This window comes from Phaethon aethereus (genome assembly GCF_964289735.1).
Source record: "Phaethon aethereus genome assembly, chromosome: 2".
Classification (NCBI taxonomy): Eukaryota; Metazoa; Chordata; class Aves; order Phaethontiformes; family Phaethontidae; genus Phaethon; species Phaethon aethereus.
Genome location: NC_138582.1, coordinates 100488345 through 100506181, shown reverse-complemented (window position 1 = coordinate 100506181; position 17837 = coordinate 100488345). Strand labels below are relative to the sequence as shown.

The 17837-nt window shown below is 41.1% G+C and overlaps 1 protein-coding gene across 1 annotated transcript in view; it reads left to right on the top strand.

Annotated features, from left to right (window-relative positions):
• The window catches only part of JARID2 (jumonji and AT-rich interaction domain containing 2), a 225037-nt gene that overhangs the window by 201950 nt on the left and 5250 nt on the right, over positions 1-17837 (top strand). The window contains exons 9-15 of the mRNA XM_082014548.1: positions 1992-2084; positions 2509-2627; positions 2790-2860; positions 3697-3811; positions 8152-8257; positions 9122-9304; positions 15644-15774. Of these exons, the coding sequence (XP_081870674.1) occupies positions 1992-2084; positions 2509-2627; positions 2790-2860; positions 3697-3811; positions 8152-8257; positions 9122-9304; positions 15644-15774 (818 nt within the window). The remainder of the gene's footprint in view (positions 1-1991; positions 2085-2508; positions 2628-2789; positions 2861-3696; positions 3812-8151; positions 8258-9121; positions 9305-15643; positions 15775-17837) is intronic.

Genomic DNA, 17837 nt, shown 5'->3' with positions numbered 1-17837 from the left:
TTTGAGGGTGTTGAAAAGGGTATTTTACTCTTCAGCAATTCATTTTGTGTTCTGGTTAAAATGCTCCATTACAGCATTTTAAATTATTTTCTGAGTTGGCATTAGAAAATGTTATGAGATCCCTCAGGTTAAAAAAACCCAGCAAATGACAAAGACAACAAAACCCCCTCAACCGTTCAATTTGTGTTACAACTTTTAGGACACTAAAAAGATACCAAATTCTTGATAGAGGAAGAAATAGGTATATGCAATTTTAAACAGATAAGCTGTTCAATTTTTCCACTTTCTTTTTTCTTGTTTGCTGCATATCTAAAAAATGGAAAGACATGGTTAATCTTGGAAGATGAGTCCTTATTCTTATTTTTCTGTGTAAGACGAGAGGAGGAGGCAAGTAACTGAAATGAGGAAGCTGCTGCAGAGCGTGTGTTGGTTTGTGAGCGGTGAAGTCTATGCTCAAGCGTGACGACTGTTGGTGTGGGCCCTGCATTTTATGAGAGATTTTGTTGTAAAAGGCTGCCTCAATAAATGATTCATGAGGACATTAAAAGATGAAGGAAATTGCTTATTGTATCGCAGAGCATCCAGCTCTGAAGTTTATGAGAATCTGAGGGCCCCAGGCCCTAGGCATTTCACAAACTTTTTTGTTACAGCTAATTATGCTGCATTCAATTAAAAAAGTGACAATGTTACAACTGTAGGAGCATGGCAAAGTGATAGGCTTGGCCTCTGGGGAAAAAGCTGCTTGTATGGTTGCTTCTAGTTTACTCTTGGGCATAGTTCTTAAATAAATTAAACACAAGAAAAGACTGAGGTGGTTTGGCAGATGTTTCATAATTGAAAAAATAGAAAGGTAATAGTCCGAGTAATAAAACGTTCATTTATGTGGAGTTTTTAAGTCTGTGGTTGCTCAGATGGGCAACCAGTGGACAGGAGATAAAGGACTGGTAAATCTGACGAGGGGGCAAAGATATTTTCAAGCTTCACATTTGCAGAGTGATGCTAGTCGATGCCTGCAGCGATGCTCACAAACCAGTATGGCCACAGCAGCTAGTGTGGCGCCTGCCAGCTCCCGTGGCTCACAGCTTCCCAGGATGTTTCGTTTGCTCTGGAGCGGAGGCTATAGGGGTGTCTGTGTCTGGGCGTACTAGTATGTCTGGGCTGAAAGGAGCGAACAGGTTCTCGTGCGCCTGCCTTCAAAGCCTTCAGAGGATGCTTCCCAGAGCACCTGGTATTATAGGTATGTGTGAAAGCAGGTATCCAGAAACTTAGGTAGAGCTCAAGCAGAAAAGCAAGTCAGATCCTCTTCTTGTACAGCTCTTACAGCAGTGCCAAGAAAGAGTGCACTCGTGGCAATTTTACTGTTTTAACGTTTTCTCAGCCTTATTTTAACAGGTTCTGGTTCCTTGCATTTGAACTGCTTTTATTGAATTGAGCATAACTAGTTTTTGTAAGCAGGTGATTACAGTAATCTTGGTAAACTCTATTTTTTGTGACCCCCTTCCATCACATACAATACTAGTTCAATGCTGAATGTTTCTGTGAATTTCCACAGTCTTTTTCACCCGTTTCTCTGTATGTAAAGAGTGTAGCCACATGGTCTTTGATCACGTATTGGATTTGATTATAAAATGCAGGTAGGGTTGCCTACTGGGTCCTTTGCAACGTGTCATAGAACGCCAGGCCATATGCATCTTCTGTGTTTATCAAACACAGAGTGTCATACTGGATAAAGCAGTGTACGGGGCCTTGTGGGAACATTTCAGTTGGCCTTTTAGATGGTTGGTTTGGTGATGTGATTAAATTTCTATATCTTTTGAGGTATTTCCCCTCAGATAAGAAATAAGCTTTAGACCCACATGTGTTCTGGAGACATTGTCCTCTTTCCCTCTGTGGCGATCTGGGATTGAGCATGTAAGGAAAAGAGTGAGGCCAGATGGAATGGAGGCACGTTTTTTAATTTTCACTTTTAATTTTATTTTCTTTTTCCACAGGGCAGGTCTGTTTCTTTAACGACCTTCTACCGAACAGCAAGAAACATCATGAACATGTGCTTCATGAAGGAGCCTACAGTAGCTGAAGTAGAGGTGAGGCCAACACAAGGTGTGGTAAAAGTTTTTCATTCAGGGTGTTGAGCATGGGGACTCAGTATAGTTGATATTCAGGCATTATAATCAGCAGTTTAAGGCTGTCAAGTGTGGGAGAAAAATAAATGGTACTGATTCTTCCTTTTAAAATTTTTTTACATTTTTAATGATGGTGTTGAGGAACTGAAGGAGAGAAAGAAGTCTTAATCTGTTATGTGCTGAAGCACAGGAGCCCAGAGGATCTAAATTCTGTCTTCCCAATTCATTGTTACTTTTAAGTATTTATGTTCTTATTTTTAAGCAGTGTTTTATGTTGAATTATATTGAGGTCATGAAAGCCCTGTAAATTTCTGGGGTTTATATTTTAATGAGGGATACCTTTTTCAGTGAATTGAAAATGTATTACTGCTTTCTTTTACCACAGCAAGAATATTGGCGGATAGTAGAACAGAAAGATTGCCACGTAGCAGTGCATTGTGGAAAAGTAGATACCAACACCCATGGGAGTGGCTTTCCCGTGGGAAAATCTGAACCATTTTCAAGGTAAAATCACCAAATCCACCCGCTTTGTCGACTCATGCCAGCTGCCCCATTGTGCTGAGTGGAGGTGGGGGCGCGAGGCTGCCAGGGCAGCTTGGCACCGGGGATGTTGGCACTGGGAGCCTGCACTGACATGTGTCTGCCTCTTTGTCGCCCCTCGAACAGGCATGGGTGGAACCTCACAGTCCTTCCCAATAATACAGGATCCATCCTGCGACATCTTGGTGCTGTGCCTGGTAAGCAAGTCTGTCTTCTATGTTTCCAGCAGGCGTAAGTGTCCTCTAAATGTGGTGGTATAATCATCAGAGTCTTCTCCCTCTTTCTGGCCCCTCTGTTTGCTGGCTGACAGGGTAGACACGCAGTTGTATGTAGCAGGTGGTATTTCAAGGAGTGAAGGCAGGTGTGCAGATTAAGAATTAATGAATAGTTGAGACCATATACCTGGGAGGAACCGGTTGTGCTTGCAGGATCCTTTTCTGTTGTTGCCAGTACATCAGTGTTCTTGCTTTGTGTCAGTGGTGAAGGACAGTGCCGTGCAACTTCCTTACCTGTAAACCTAGGCTGTAGCGCTGGGCAAAGCAGCACACAAGTTTTCTAAGTGAATTGTCATGCGTACTCCAGCTGCATGTATGCCATTGTAATTTACTGGTAGAAATGTTAGCTGAAAGCAAAATTCAGTCACCTGTGCAGGTGCTGAGCCTGAACAAATCAGTTGGGAAACAAGATACATGTTTACAAGTATGTGTGCGTTTGACAACATGAAGCAACCTCCTCTGATCAATGGCACTGAGCTTTAATTACGATGTTTTTTAAATTCTCTAAAGAATAAAATTTTTTTTACAGCTATTAGAAAGCAAATATGCTCAAGGGCACTGTAATTGGCTGGTAGATATTTTGTTAGTGGGAAATGCAGAATTTATTAAATTCTTTGTGAATTATTCACTCTGGTAGGAAGACTTAAAGCTTAGGGGTCAGCTTGCAGGTAGAACAAGGTTTTCAACTGAAGTGCCCTCTCAAACTGTCTTTTAATTAGAAAGTTACTGAACGCTCGTTTTCAATCTCTTTGTTTTAGGAGTGACAATTCCTTGGCTTAATATTGGCATGGTCTTTTCTACCTCATGCTGGTCTCGAGACCAAAATCACCTTCCATACATTGACTACTTACACACTGGTGCTGATTGCATTTGGTAGGTATTCCTGTGTTTTGTTTTCTTTGTGTTCACTGCAGTGGCTGTCTGTAGGCTGGTGTTCACAGCAGCTTGTGTAGTACCTTTTGCATGAATGACTCTAACCTAGAAGGTCCAGTGTGTGTGATTATATTACATTCTTCCATAAGATCTGTAAAGTGATGAAACACCCTTTCCTGGAAGAAAAGTTTCAATTTATCTTCCATGTTCTATTCTGAGATATTTAGCAATAAAGTGTTTCTGCCTGACATAGGGTTTAATCTATGGAAAGTTTTCATGACATGGAAGCCAAATGACAGCTAGTCAAGGTAGTCTTCCCTTAGGCTGACACTTGCCAAGCTAGCTCCATATTGTCACTTGTAAAATGATTAAATCCATGCTATGACTAAATAGGCACTGCTTTCTTATTTTATGCAAAATATCTTGAGCTCCTTATCTACCAGGTCCCTAGTGTTTTCTGTCTTATGAACTTTTTTCATTATCACGTAATAATCCTTTTTTAATATGATTACACACGTCATTCTAGTGTTTCAATGTGGACATAACCAGTTAGCTGCTAGCTACACTTCATATTTTATAGACACTTCATGCAAATAGACTTAACAATTAGCTTATCAGTGTTTTGAACATGGTGAATCCTTCCTGAATTCAGTGCATACGTACTACTACAGATTATGATGAGTTAGATTGCAATGCAAGTGCAACAGCTGATGGAGGGATTAGAGGAAGCGGGTTGCTACTGGCATGTCACTTGCCTTTCTGACACATCCCTGTGATATTGGTGTTACTACCCAGAAGGATCATTGGTGAGAACAATGAATGATAAGCAATGTAACTATTTCTTGGTCAGAGAAAATGCAATAAATGGAGAAGAAAAGTTATTTAGATGGTGCCGCCCTGCAAAAGTGAGAAGCTGGTTCCTTTTCAGCAGTTTCAGCAGTTCTCTGGAACTCTGACCTACGGGGGAGCCTTTGGCTCTTTGTTTCACGTTACAGCAGAAGGCCTGCAGGGCCTCCATTGCATCCAGAAGTCCTCATGGTGGCAGTGTCAAGGGCTCTTCATTCATCTGCAGAATGTGTACTTTGGCCATTACCTTTAACTCCCATGCTGCTCAGCTGCTTCTGATGTCAGGGGTGCTGACCCAGCTGTCACTGGGAAGGCACATGGCCCAGAAAAAAGGATTTGAAATCTTGGAGGAAACCGTTAAAGCAGGAGGTCCTCTCTTAATATTTTAAGTTGGAGAAATGTTCTGTATGTAATCACACCAAGGGGTAAAGGTAAACACTGGATTATGCTGCAGTCCTGGAAGTTTGTCACTTTATGTAATGGGCATTTCATGGCTCCTTGTCCTCTTCTGTGAATCAGAAATCTGTAATCTTTTATGATAATATATTATCAGGACAAATTGCTGAGCAAGCTATGTTGTCCTCAACATTAGGTGAGTCTGTTTCTCTCTGTGACATTCATCTAGTGTTAAATGACAGTAAATTCCAAACAGAAGGTGTTCAATAGTCCCCTGATTAAGTTCTGAGGCCACTCTTCATACTGTGCATGTCAAAACATGCCTCTGGGGATTGAAAAGGTTTGAATGCAGCCACAGTCTTAAGAGAGGATACTACTTCTTTTTTTTCCAAGCCAAGAAGAATCAAACCAGAAGCCATTTGCTTTTTCTTAATGGACTGACTTATACACATGAGTACATAGCTTCAGGTGTACTTGTAATTGCCTTGATGAAACATGGATAGTAAGCAGAAATAACTCATAAGAAGAAAGAAGCAAAACTCGTCTGTAAAAGCTGTTCTTTGGCAAGGCTGCCAGGCTGAAGTGTCAGTCTAGTACTCATTATTAACTCATTACAACTTTTAATATTGCAGTGAAGTACCCAGCTTTATTGAGTAAAAGATGAATTTAATAACTCTAGATCTGGCATAATAATCTGGAGTAGCCCTGACAGCACTGCTTTCAGTGGCTGCTTCAGTGATAACAAAGCAGGCCACTGGGCACCAAAGCTCTCTGTCTGGCAAAGTCCATCCAGCATCCAGAAAGTTCTTCTTCCAAGGACAGATCCCTGTGGTGCTTAAATCAGCGGTGCTTCATTTACCTGCAGATTTCTCAGGTCACTGTCTAATCTCTCAGGTTTTACCTCCTGAAGAGTAAACAGGGGAGAACTCAATTTTCATGCAGTGTCAGTGGCCTAACCTTTTTATTCTGAGAGGTTCCTCAGTGCCCATTAAAAGAGAGAAGAAAATCTTGTTCTGCCCAAGACACTCAGAAGTCTGTGCTCACTGCTCACTTCCCATTTTTATAGGTACATGAAGAATTGCGAGTGAGTGAAATTGCAGCATATGCCACAGTTGCAAAGGATCTCCATTCCCCTCAGTCCTGCCAGTAGTTGGGTAGTCCCATGCACTTCTGTGCTGCCCCTCCTCTTCACACATCCTTCCCGTGCTTTTTCCTGGGACCATCTTGTGAAGGACTGCACGCTTGAATCTTTCAGTTATAGTTCCAGCTATATTGTCTGATTCTAAAAGAAAAGAGTGGGCTCTGCCATGTTCTGGATTTGAATTTAAAATATTTCTGTCATAATTTAAAATCTGTTATTACAGTGTAACTAAAGTAATAGTCTACACACATGCAGCTGTTCTGCAGCTGTCTCTGTTAGCAGTGCAGGTACAGCGAAGTATTTGATACATAGCGTGCATTTAAAATTGCTGTTGGGACTTGATCCTTATCAAGATCAGGTTCTTCCACCTCTCTATAACCTTAGGATTTCTTAGCAAGGTCCTAACTATTGTCAATATATATGTAAGGAGTCAGTCTATGTACACCTGGGCAACCAGATCATTAGAGCCCTTATTGTGGCTACAATTAGCTGTACGAGTACATACTGTCATCTCTTGGCTCTCAGCTTGAAGATCAACAAAGACAAATCAAAATCATCGTCAGTATAGTGAACGGTAACAAGAGATTCAAATTGTAGGAAGCAGAGCCTCCTACAGACTAATCAAGCAGGATAACTGTGTATGATGCATACAGAGTTAATGTTAGTGCATATTATAAGCAAATACCCTGACAAGGTCTGTAAGGCCAGCAGAACGCTTTGTGAAATTGATGGAGAGACCAGATGAATGACAAGAAAACTGCACCATTTCCCCAAAACCTTTCCAGATTCATTCTCTTCTCTTGTTGCCAAGTTTGGAAAAATGGCTCTGTGTGTGTATATGTGTCTGGTCTGGGGGCAGCTAGGCTCCAGGTTGAGGTCTCATTGCTTAAAGCGAACGGAGGTAAGTCACGATAAATCTGGGGATGCTTTTTATTTGCCTGAGCATAACAAATCCAAATAAAGTATTGTCACAGATAAAACCTGGCATGGCAGCAACTCAAGGCAGGTTTGGGAATCCCAGGATTTGCACTCTGTTTCTCACCAAGCTGTGCTGCAGTTCACAGTTGTCAGGTACCAACTACCAGATCTTGGGAACAGGTATCTCCTGGGTGGACATAAACTATTACCCTTCTGGCAGGGTGCAAGCAAGGATAGCGGCGAATTGTCACCGTGTCGCGTCCTTGGATCCAGCACAATAGCAGTTTTCTGGATGTGTTGAAGCTAAGACCTGAGACTCCTACATTATTTCTTGTCACTTCTGCATAGGGATCACTGCTGGCAGTGAGCACAGAGAGGACAGCTGCTTCTTTGGCTTCTAAAGGAGAGGAGGATGTGCAACTCGGGGCGTATCCCAGCAGTTTTAAATCTCTCGCTGCTTTGGCAGCTCTTAGGTTTTTCTTTTGTTGCAAGGGAGAGGAAGGATGTAGGATTTGTTTAGTAAGCAAGGCAAGAAGATCTTAGGCTCCTTTGTGTACTAAGAGAAAGATGATTTGTGGTTTCTTGATTGTTATGAACAGAAAACATTACTAAATAAAAAGATCCTTTGGCTGATGCACAGGTAATAAATATAAGCATTTATGATAAAGATAACAGTACATATATTGGTGCGCATGAGATGCAAATTTCTGCCCATAATTAGATGTTCCAGTGCCATTAAAATGCACGTCATGCTATTGCTGATTTTTCTTCTATGATTCTACAGAGCACTGAGTATTCACATTTCTGTTTTGAGTATTTTGTGTCCTTTGGCATCTAGTGAACATCATCAGACCGAGTCTAAATAAATAGTTTTCCATGAATCCTCAGTGTTTTTCCAAAAAGAACTGTGTGGGAAAGCCTGTGTTTAATTTCTTTCTTTTAATCAATGTCCTGGTCTGAATTGCCTGTTACTGTGTAGCTGTGGACCATTATTTACTCCACAGTAAATCTTTCTCTTTTCCTCTGACAAAAACAACAGGTATTGCATTCCTGCTGCGGAGGAGAACAAACTTGATGATGTGGTACATACCCTGCTGCAAGCCAATGGCACTCCAGGGCTGGAAATGCTTGAAAGTAATGTAATGGTAGGTTAAAACTGGGAGAGGTATTCCCATTTGAGAACCCAAGGCTAATCAGAAGGCTGGTTGTTTGGGGATTTATTTTGTTTTTTTCTTACATTACAATGATGCAGAGGATGTTTTTAAAATCTGGCTACTTTCTGCTTGCAGTATTTACCTACATGGCATTTTTTTAACAAGGCTCACATGTTAAAATAAAAATAAATGTGACAGTGCAATAAATGTCCATTTTTAATACTGTCCATAATGTATTTAACCTCACAAAGGGAGTGTTTTGTAATCAATTCATCTACCATGATTGACATGATGCCAGCATGGATATGAGAAACCTAATACTCAAAAGGTTTTCAAAGTATTTTGGGCTCCCTTGTTTTTTTGCAGATAACAATTTCCGTTTAGTGCATTTAGGTATAAACTTGTGAGCCCACAACAAAAACAATTCCCTGAGCTATCCATGTTAACGTCTCTAACAGAAGTGTCGTAGCAAGGTGCATCCAATGCCAAGTCTGCCTGAGAAGATCCAGATGGAAAACCGAATGGCCTGTGTTACTTTCTGGAGTAGCAGATAGTATTGTTTTGAGGCTTTGTGTTTGCAATTGTTTGGCAAGTGAAAGTTTAAACTGTTGGGTTCAAAAGAGCTGCTTCTGTAATTCTCACTCCAAACACTCAACTTCAGCATGTACAGAAGGGAAGAGAGAAAGCGAACAGAGCTGAGCTGTTAGCAGAGCACAGCTCTTCTCCACTAGCAGCATGTGGCAGTAACCAGCAAGGAAGGGGGTCGAACTGTAAAAGAAAGTTCTGATTTGTGGTTTTTTTGTTTGTTTGTTTTTGTTTTGTTTTTGTTTTTGTTTTGCTTTTCTGTCTTTCTAGATCTCCCCGGAAATCTTGTGTAAGGAGGGGATCAGGGTGCACCGTACTGTACAGCAGAGCGGGCAGTTTGTTGTCTGTTTTCCTGGATCCTTTGTGTCTAAAGTGTGTTGTGGCTATAGTGTTTCTGAAACAGTGCACTTTGCTACCACCCAGTGGACAAGCATGGGTTTTAAAACAGCCAAGGTAAGTTGAAAAAAGGAGTTAAAATGGATTCACAGCCCTGCCATCTAAAACGACAGCAAACCAGACATTCCAGGATTGATAGTATTTTCAGGCTAGTACAACTACGTCTATTTTTGTGGACTATTAAATAAAAAAAGGAAAAAGTTCTGCAAGGCACAAGATGATCCAGTGTTTTCAGAAAAGCAACAGAGGTAATAACGGATAGCTAAGAACTTCTGTATATTTGAAAAATTCAGAACATTGTTATGCCTGCAGACCAGTTTGCGAGGAAGCATTTCAGAAATCCCTTCAGAGCTAATGATAATATATTGTATTATGCTTACTAATTTTTTTTAGTGATGTTTTCTAGAATCATTAGAATCTCAGGTGCAAATATCTGAATAACTGTGCTTGTTAGCTCCTATGATAGGCAGAGTCAATTAATACAGCTGTATTGCTTGTCTTTCTCTGCCCCTTCATTCAGGAAAAGCTGTTGATCAGGGCAACTTCAGTTTTAAGAGACTTAAAAATCCTTAGGGTCACTGACCAGCCCATCCAATACTAAGCTGTGAATAAAACAAACTTCCTGTTCCCTTTTCACACAGCTGAGGCAGGTTGTCTGCAGAAACAAACAGATGAATTGCCCAATCGTCATGATTTTGGCTACATTTCTCTGTTCTCGGATAAAGAATATATGTCACTAATTGTGTTCCCAACCTCCTCAAATACGCTATGGGTTACAGATGCTATTTTGGTAGTCTTCTATAGCTAAGCCACTAGAAAATTATCATTTACAGCTTCAGACCAAGTGGTTAGGAAGTAATTAAATGTAATATGTCCACAGTTAGGTTTTGGTTCTTTAGGGTTAATGAAATTCTTCCAGTTTGGTTATACTAACTGTATATTAACTTAGTTTGAAATAAAAGGTTATTTTATTACAGATTTACTTGGGGGAACAGTGGGAATTGTATATGCGTGTAGGTAAAGAATGAGAATCCTGAGCTAATCTTTTCTGTCTGAAGATACACAATTATATTAACTCCATATGCTGTATTTATTGCTCTACTGAACACTTGTTTGATATTGTGAAAATGCCACTCCTGTAAGAGACAGAAATCACTATGCAGAAATTAAAAAGCTGCTCTTGGTGCCTCAGATTCTGAAGAACAGTTTCTTTTGATTAATTTGTAAGGGCTTTGCACTGGCTAAATATAAGCTGACTGAAAAATCCAGCAGATTCCAATCTGTGATAACCTACCTTGGAAACTGAAGTCACAGCTCTCGCAAACTTTACAAGAACCACAGATATGTGTTTGTATCAAAATACTCTGGAAACACCTACTGCATTGTTCTTTTCCTTCTTTTTTTTTTTAACTTCCCCTTCTTCTTTCCTCAAACTATCCTGTGTTCTTAACTCCCTTAAATTTCGGAAATTCTTCCTTGGTTCCTTCATTTTGACAAGGCACTTTGCCATTTTCAAAGGCTGGCCAGGATTGTGCTTTTCAGAGGGTGTGAGAAGTTCTGTGTAACGAGCAAGATTCCCCTTTTGGACTGTTAATGAACTTTCTGACAAACAACTGTACCTTCCTGTCTGTCCATTCTCGACAGCAATATTGACAGTTTTCAGCTGTTTGGTACATTATCTTTGTTTTCATTCTGTGATACTGTGACCTGATTTTTTTTATAGCGACTCTCTTTATATTACTAAACAATGTTGTTCCATTTCATGTATTGAATGACTGCTCAATCTTCTTTAATATATGGAAAAATGAAGTTCTGCATCTGAAATTGCATTTATTCCAGTTCATAAGGAGTTTGGATAATTGTTGGAATAAAGGGAGTTTGTATAAAGCCTGTGTAAAAGAACTGATGGGTTTCACCTAAACCATGTGAAGAACAAGATTGCTGGCTTTTAAAAAACACCCTAAGAGCTCTTGAAATTTTAAACTAAGTATGAGGAGAAGGTTTACAGGTGTGGAAGAGTTTGCTTTTGGAACAGCAAAGGAGTAACTCCATATCCTTGAATAAGATACTGGGCAAAAGCAGTAAAACTCATTTAGGAAACAGGAAAACAGAAAATTGGACTAAATGAATGCACGCTGGCCTAGAGGTTTGGAAATAAGGAGGAATGTCTGGTTTTAAAGGCCGGCTTTAGTGGTATAGGACCTACCAGAAACCTAGTGGAAAGAAGAGTTTGGTTACACTTGGTACTGTAATATAAAAAGGAGGACATAGGAAAGATGGAGTTAGTCCTGCTCCTGTTGGAGCAGCGCTGCTGCACACAGAAGTCTCTCACAGTCAAATAAGCCAGGTTTAACTCTGTCACCAGTGGCAGAATCTCTGTGTGCTCCTCTTCCTGTCCTAAATAGGAAAAGCATGGTGCTGGCATGTTGGACTGTGCTCCCGACTGTCCAACCAAGATGCTGTCAGGGGCTTTATATGTATTCTCCCCAAATTTTAGTTTGGATGAGGAATGTGCTTTTAAAATCTCACATGATTACCACTCCTTGGTAAAAGACACAGAGCTGTCTTAGCCTGAGCAGATTGGGTTGCTTTCAGATGAAGCCAAATGGGAAGAGGCACTCCAGAAGCTCACCTGATGTCCTCCAAACACAGGTGGCGGTGTGGCCACAGGACCAGGCAAGACTGCTCTGAAGTAAAGCCGTCGACTTTAGACTCATGTGCCCGGTGGGTGTTTGGGTCCTCGGGATCAACACATCCACTCCTCCTGCTTTGCTGTACTGGATGATGTGTAGACACAGCCTGCGTCGTACTAAAGGAGATGAGAAAACCTCTGAGGACAGAACATGCGATGATAATGGGAAATGCTGGTCTCCTCCCCCCGGCTAGGGTAGTGGTTGTGTTGGGGTGTGATGCCAGACCCGAAATGGCTTCAGGGAGCAGCTAGTCAGGAAATCCACGTGAGGAGAAACTGTCGCCTTGCTATCTCAGCAATGGCAGAGCCCAGTTCAAAACATCACCATCAAATAGCTGCGCTGTGATGGTGAGCAGAGATGAAGAACCTTGAAAGAGCAATAAAATACAAAATATCCACTACTGTGGTGTTTCATTTCAAAAGACAGCCCTGCATAAAACCAAGGAAGCTTGTTAAATTGAGAATGCAGAAAGAAGGGTTAAGTGTTTGCGTGCAGCATAGAAATTGTTTAAAGATGCTGTGTTAGAGGCTCACAACACATGCACATTGCCTAGCAAAAAAAAAATTTTCAAAAGGCAAACCCCCACTAAACTTGGCATGACTAAACACCAGGAGAAAGGAGTCTCTTTGAAATGAGACCAAAAAATCCCTTTTGTGTCCACAAGATGAAAATGCAAATAAAACAACCACTCTACCAAGAAGCATGTAAATACGCACAAATGCAGACCAAAAAGAGATTTCAAAGAACAACTTGCTAAAGGCCAAAAGAAAAAAATAAGTTTAGAAAAGAATGAGACCAGGGCAATCAACACGGCTTTTGCAGCGAGGTCATGGCCCCCAGGCCTTGAAACTTTTGGCAGGACGTATGAACAAAAGAGATCCAGTTGACAGAGTCTGTGAGCATTTCTGGAAGACTTCTGGCAGGGTTCCTCAGAAAAGGCTCCTAAAGAAATTAACCTGCCACGGGTTGAGGAGGAAAGTTCATGCACCAAGAAAATAACTGATTTAAAGAGAAGCAGAGGATGGAAACAAATGGTCAGTTTTTATCATGGAGGAAGGTCTCTTACTATGTTCCTCAGGAATTTGTAAAGACCAGTACAGTTCAATGTGTCCATAAATAACCTAGAAAGGGAAGTGAATAGCAAAACTAATCCTTTATGCTGGGGATAGTTAATGAGAGCAAAAATTAAAGTATGAGGTGTTACAGAGAGATACCATGATACTGAGTGATCTGTGTTCAGTGTTGATAAATTTTAAATTACTTGGGAGTAGAAAAAAAATCCAGATTTTACAAACACGGTGATGGGCTCTAAATGAGCTTTTGCTAACTGAGAAAAAGACGTCTTTGGCTTCCTATGAAGCTGCCATGAAAGTGCTCCGGCGAGGTTTAAAAAAAAAATCTGAATGTTAGGAATTGCAAGGAGAGACTAGAGAACAAAGCAGAAACATCGCTATGGCACTGTGTAGGCTCTTGCTATGGCTGTGTCTTGAATACCGAATCCCTAATTGCAAAAGGAATATAGGGAAACTCGAAAAAGCACAGCAGAGATTGATGATTAAAGGTATGAATTAGCCTCCTAGTATTAAATGTAAGACTACTCAGCCTGGAAAACAAGTGACCGAGAGAGGTATACGATAGTAAGACCAGATCACAAGTGGCAGGGTGATGATAATTATGATATGAACGTTCGCTGACTTTCATAATGTTGAAAAACATGTCATTAAAAGAAATGATTAGGCGGTAGGTCAAAAGCAAACAAAAGTCTGTTTTAAAATACTTATCTGTGTAGTTCAGTACTGTATGGAGGAGAAAAACGTACATGGATTCAGCAATTCAGATAAAGGCACAGATCCAGTGAGTTGTGCTAAACGCAGGACAGGCCCCTCTTGGGCTCAGGAGGTCCCTGAGCTGCCAGCCAGCAGGAGCGTACCTTGCTTTTTTCTCCAGCCACCCGCTGTGGCCTTTTATCCTGGCTGCGTGTGGTGCCTGTGCGGGCTTTTGCTCTGGCTTGGAGTGGCTGTTCTTATGCAGCCTTGGACAAAGCAAATCTAACATGCAAAAAACTTCTCATACCAATCCTAAAAGTGCAGTTGTTCTGACCCCAGGCCGGCTTTAGCAGGACCTTCTGAAGAATGCTTTTCTTACCTGTGGCCCTCTTTTGAATGCTTTTTGGTCAGCAAAGGTTCCTAGTCCATTTTATGATATTGATACATATATGTGTGTGTGTATATATATGTGTGTGTATATATATGTTACCACTTCAATGCATGCAGCAGTGCTATTAAAGTTGATGATTTTTATGATATATTGATTCTGATAAAAGTAATACCAAGAGCATGCAATTAGGGTTACAAAACGGTGAGAAAAAATTAAGGTTAAAGGTGAATCTTCAGTTTTGTTTGTGCTGAGTAGATGTTTGGTGGGCTTAACTCCTAACCAAAATGGCACCTTCACGTTGCACTCCAGTCTTAGCATCGTTTGAAAACTCTCTGACTCTATATAAAACAAAACATACCTCTTCAGACACTAGGAAAACTCTAGACTTTTCCCGCCTGCACAGTAAATCAAGGAATTTGCCTACATAAGAATTATCGAAAGGTTTTAAGCTAACAAACTCAGTCGGTTCGTATTGACAGGAATGAAGGACGTAGCTTTGAAAGCCTACACAGAGGGGAACCAGTAACAGGCAGCACTGAGCAGAACTGAAACCCCTTTTGCCTGTTGTCTCTTTTCCCTGACATCTGCCTGTTTTGCTAGTTGTTGTCTTTTTGATGGTTTAAAAGATGCAAAATAATGGCAGTCCTGGGCTTCAGGCAGGTCAGAATACTAGATCTTACTGGATGTCTGAGAGTGCCAATAGTGTATTACTGAGCTTAAGTGATTGGGTTACTCCTCTTGGTCTCCACAGGGAAAATGAACTTTTAGGAAGATAATTTTGAGGTGTTCGTTGGTTCCTTCAGTGGACTGCACACTAATCTATGCCTGGGCATCCTTCTCCTTATTTTTCTCATTTCTTGACATCTCTCCTGTCCTTGTCTTTTCCACTGATGAAGTTTAATTTTCTTTTTTGAAAAAGCAGTATACCTGAAATGTGGTGACACTAGAGTACTTGCATTTTGCTTTATTTTCTTTGTATATGCAGACCTTGCCTATCTTTTCTCTGCACTAAATTTCACAGTAAAGCATATTAAGATAGCATGTAGATTGATTTCTTAGCATATATGCCAACACGCATTGCAGATACTTCTTTGCTCTCTACTGGTGACCAAAAGAAAACAAAATCTTCGCTGTAACAGGCACTAGGGTAGTCTCTGAGAAGGCAATTCACTGTGACTGCCTGGTAGCATGCGTTTGGTTTAGGTTTTCAAGTTTTCTTCTGTGGCATTGGTTCACCTAAAGCACGTGCACAAAATCTTCTTTCGTAGTCGTCTTTCATAGTCCTTTCATCGGAAGAAGTGACACAATTCAGCAAAGCATTTGGGCACCTGACTTTCCACTGAAAGGACTGATTTATAATTAGCATTTATTTCAGTGGGAAGTTAGGTGCTCAATGTAAGTTAGGGACATAAATACTTTAATTCAGGCTATGGAAAGCTTTTACTTTTGGTTGTTTTAAAAAGCTACTTTTTTGCTACATTGAATTCATTTTTCATAACTTTTTGTTTCCAAATTTGCTCAACTAATTTGGCAATTTCTGTCCCAGGAAATGAAGAGACGACGTATAGCCAAACCATTTTCAATGGAAAAGTTGCTTTATCAGATTGCAACAGCGGAAGCAAAAAAGGAAAATGGACCGACTCTGAGTACGATATCATCACTTCTTGGAGAGCTCAGGTAACGAATTGGGGGCCTGCTGTACCTATTTTGTTTTCATTGACAGACTGCAGAGGTGGATGACGTAAGTAACCATTTCAGACACATGTCTTGCACCTACTTAACCAAGCAAACGCCCAGCAAACATACTTGAAGACAGCCATATGTGGAAGAAGCAGTTTCCTTGGCTGTATCTGATGTGAGAGTGCCTGTGGTTAGGATGTCTTACTCTAAGAATTCCCTACTTTGGGCACCATCAAAAAATTCAAATTACAGTTTGCCTTGGGTTTTTATTTTGTTGATTCTTGGTGCCAAGAGTCAAGATTTCCTGATGTGTTATGTGAACTACATGGTGCCAAGCGGTTAAATACCTTTCTTTAGTTTTTCAACTTCTTGGCATCAGTAGCCACTGTCAGTCCATGCCTGTAATGGGTTTTGCACTAGGAACCCTTGTCTTCAGCATCAAGATTGTTATACTACAGTTGTAGAAGGTACTTTGTATACAGAGAGTTGTCCTGATTTAAACCACTGAGTGAGTCAGCAGCTTATGCATGGGTGCTAATGCATCTTGCACTAGAATTTGAATGTTTTAAAGAAAAAAAAACTTAATGCTCCTTTTTCTCTGCAGTATTAAGGAAACATGTTTAGGGTTTCTCTTAAGATAGGTAAAAAAAGAAAATATAATGTTGCCTGGCTTCCTTTGTAATGATCTTCTCTTTTGTTCCCTACCATGTAGTTGCTACCTATCTTTCAAGTTTGTGACAACTGATACTCGAGATGTCAAGAAAGTTTTGATGAATGGAATCTACAAACTGTATTTAACTAACTAGCATGTTCATTTGGAAAATTTCCAGTGACATATTGAAGGGGAAAACAGCCCATGTGTTGTTTTAGTGTTCAGAAAGAAATACAAAGAAAGAGGTGTGCTGACTGCTTTACCTGCAGCTGGTTCCCCTGTGGGAATAATCACTTCCAAGTGCCTTTTTTTTTTTTTTTTCCCTTGAAGAGGAAAAGTCTGCAAGTGCAAAAGGTGAAACAGAAATGTTGGTGCTTGCTGTTAAACCATCACATCGACCTCTATCAGAGTGGTTCTCAAACTTGTTCTTATGCTTAGGTTGGAATTCTCTGGAGGATGTCGGTCCTTCCTGTGGCTGCTTGTGTAAAACAAAATCCCAAACAACAAAACCTGAAAAAACCCCACAATCAAAGCAGAACATTGTACCATATTTTTTTTCCTTTGTTTTGTTTTGCTTGTTTGTTCTGTCTTTTGCTGCCTCCTCTCCTGATCTGCCTTGGTTGCTCAGTTTGCCCATGCCATTTGCTTAGCTTGGCTCTCCACCCATCTTCAGCTGTGTCTGGTGGTGAGCTTTTTTATTCTCCCCTTCCATCTGCTCAGCTCACTCCACACTTGCTGTCTTCCACTCAGCTCCAACCCGACCTGCTCTCTTAATGCTGGCTAGTTCAGCATAGGAAGTATTATCTACCTTGCGGATGCCATGGGTGAAGGGCGGCTGGAGGGCTTAGTCTCTGCTCTTACCTGACATCTCCTTCTTTTTCCCCGGGTGTACAGCAAGATCTTCGTCTTTTGGCACACTCACTTGCCCTGCTCCCCTTTTCCTGCCTGAAGGACCTCATGGCAGCAGGTCCTTGGTTCATCTCTGCCTCCTGATGAAGGTGGCTATGTTACTCCCGACAGCAACGGCTCCTCCTCCTCAAGGTGGCTTTTGGCATCTTCAGGAATGACAGTCATGCTAGCCACATCTCCCGACTCTCCACATGGCCCCGAGCACCCATCGACCTGCAGGAAGTACTCAGCAGTCCCCAGTTCTCTGTGGAGCAGTTTGAGAACCACTGGCTTGATACAGTGGTCGCTGTTAAAATCCGGAGATAGCTTTTGCAATTAGGCAGCGTTTCTGTGGTGCTGGCTGTCTCTCGCCATGCGTAGGGAATGGCACCAACTCCAACACCACTCAGGGCTTTGCTGCGTGCAGCTAAGGTTTCAGTGACGTTCGTGGTAAAAGGGTGATTATACGTGGCTTTGTGGTGGTATGAGGCGATGCTGGTGTCTAATTGCATCAAACATT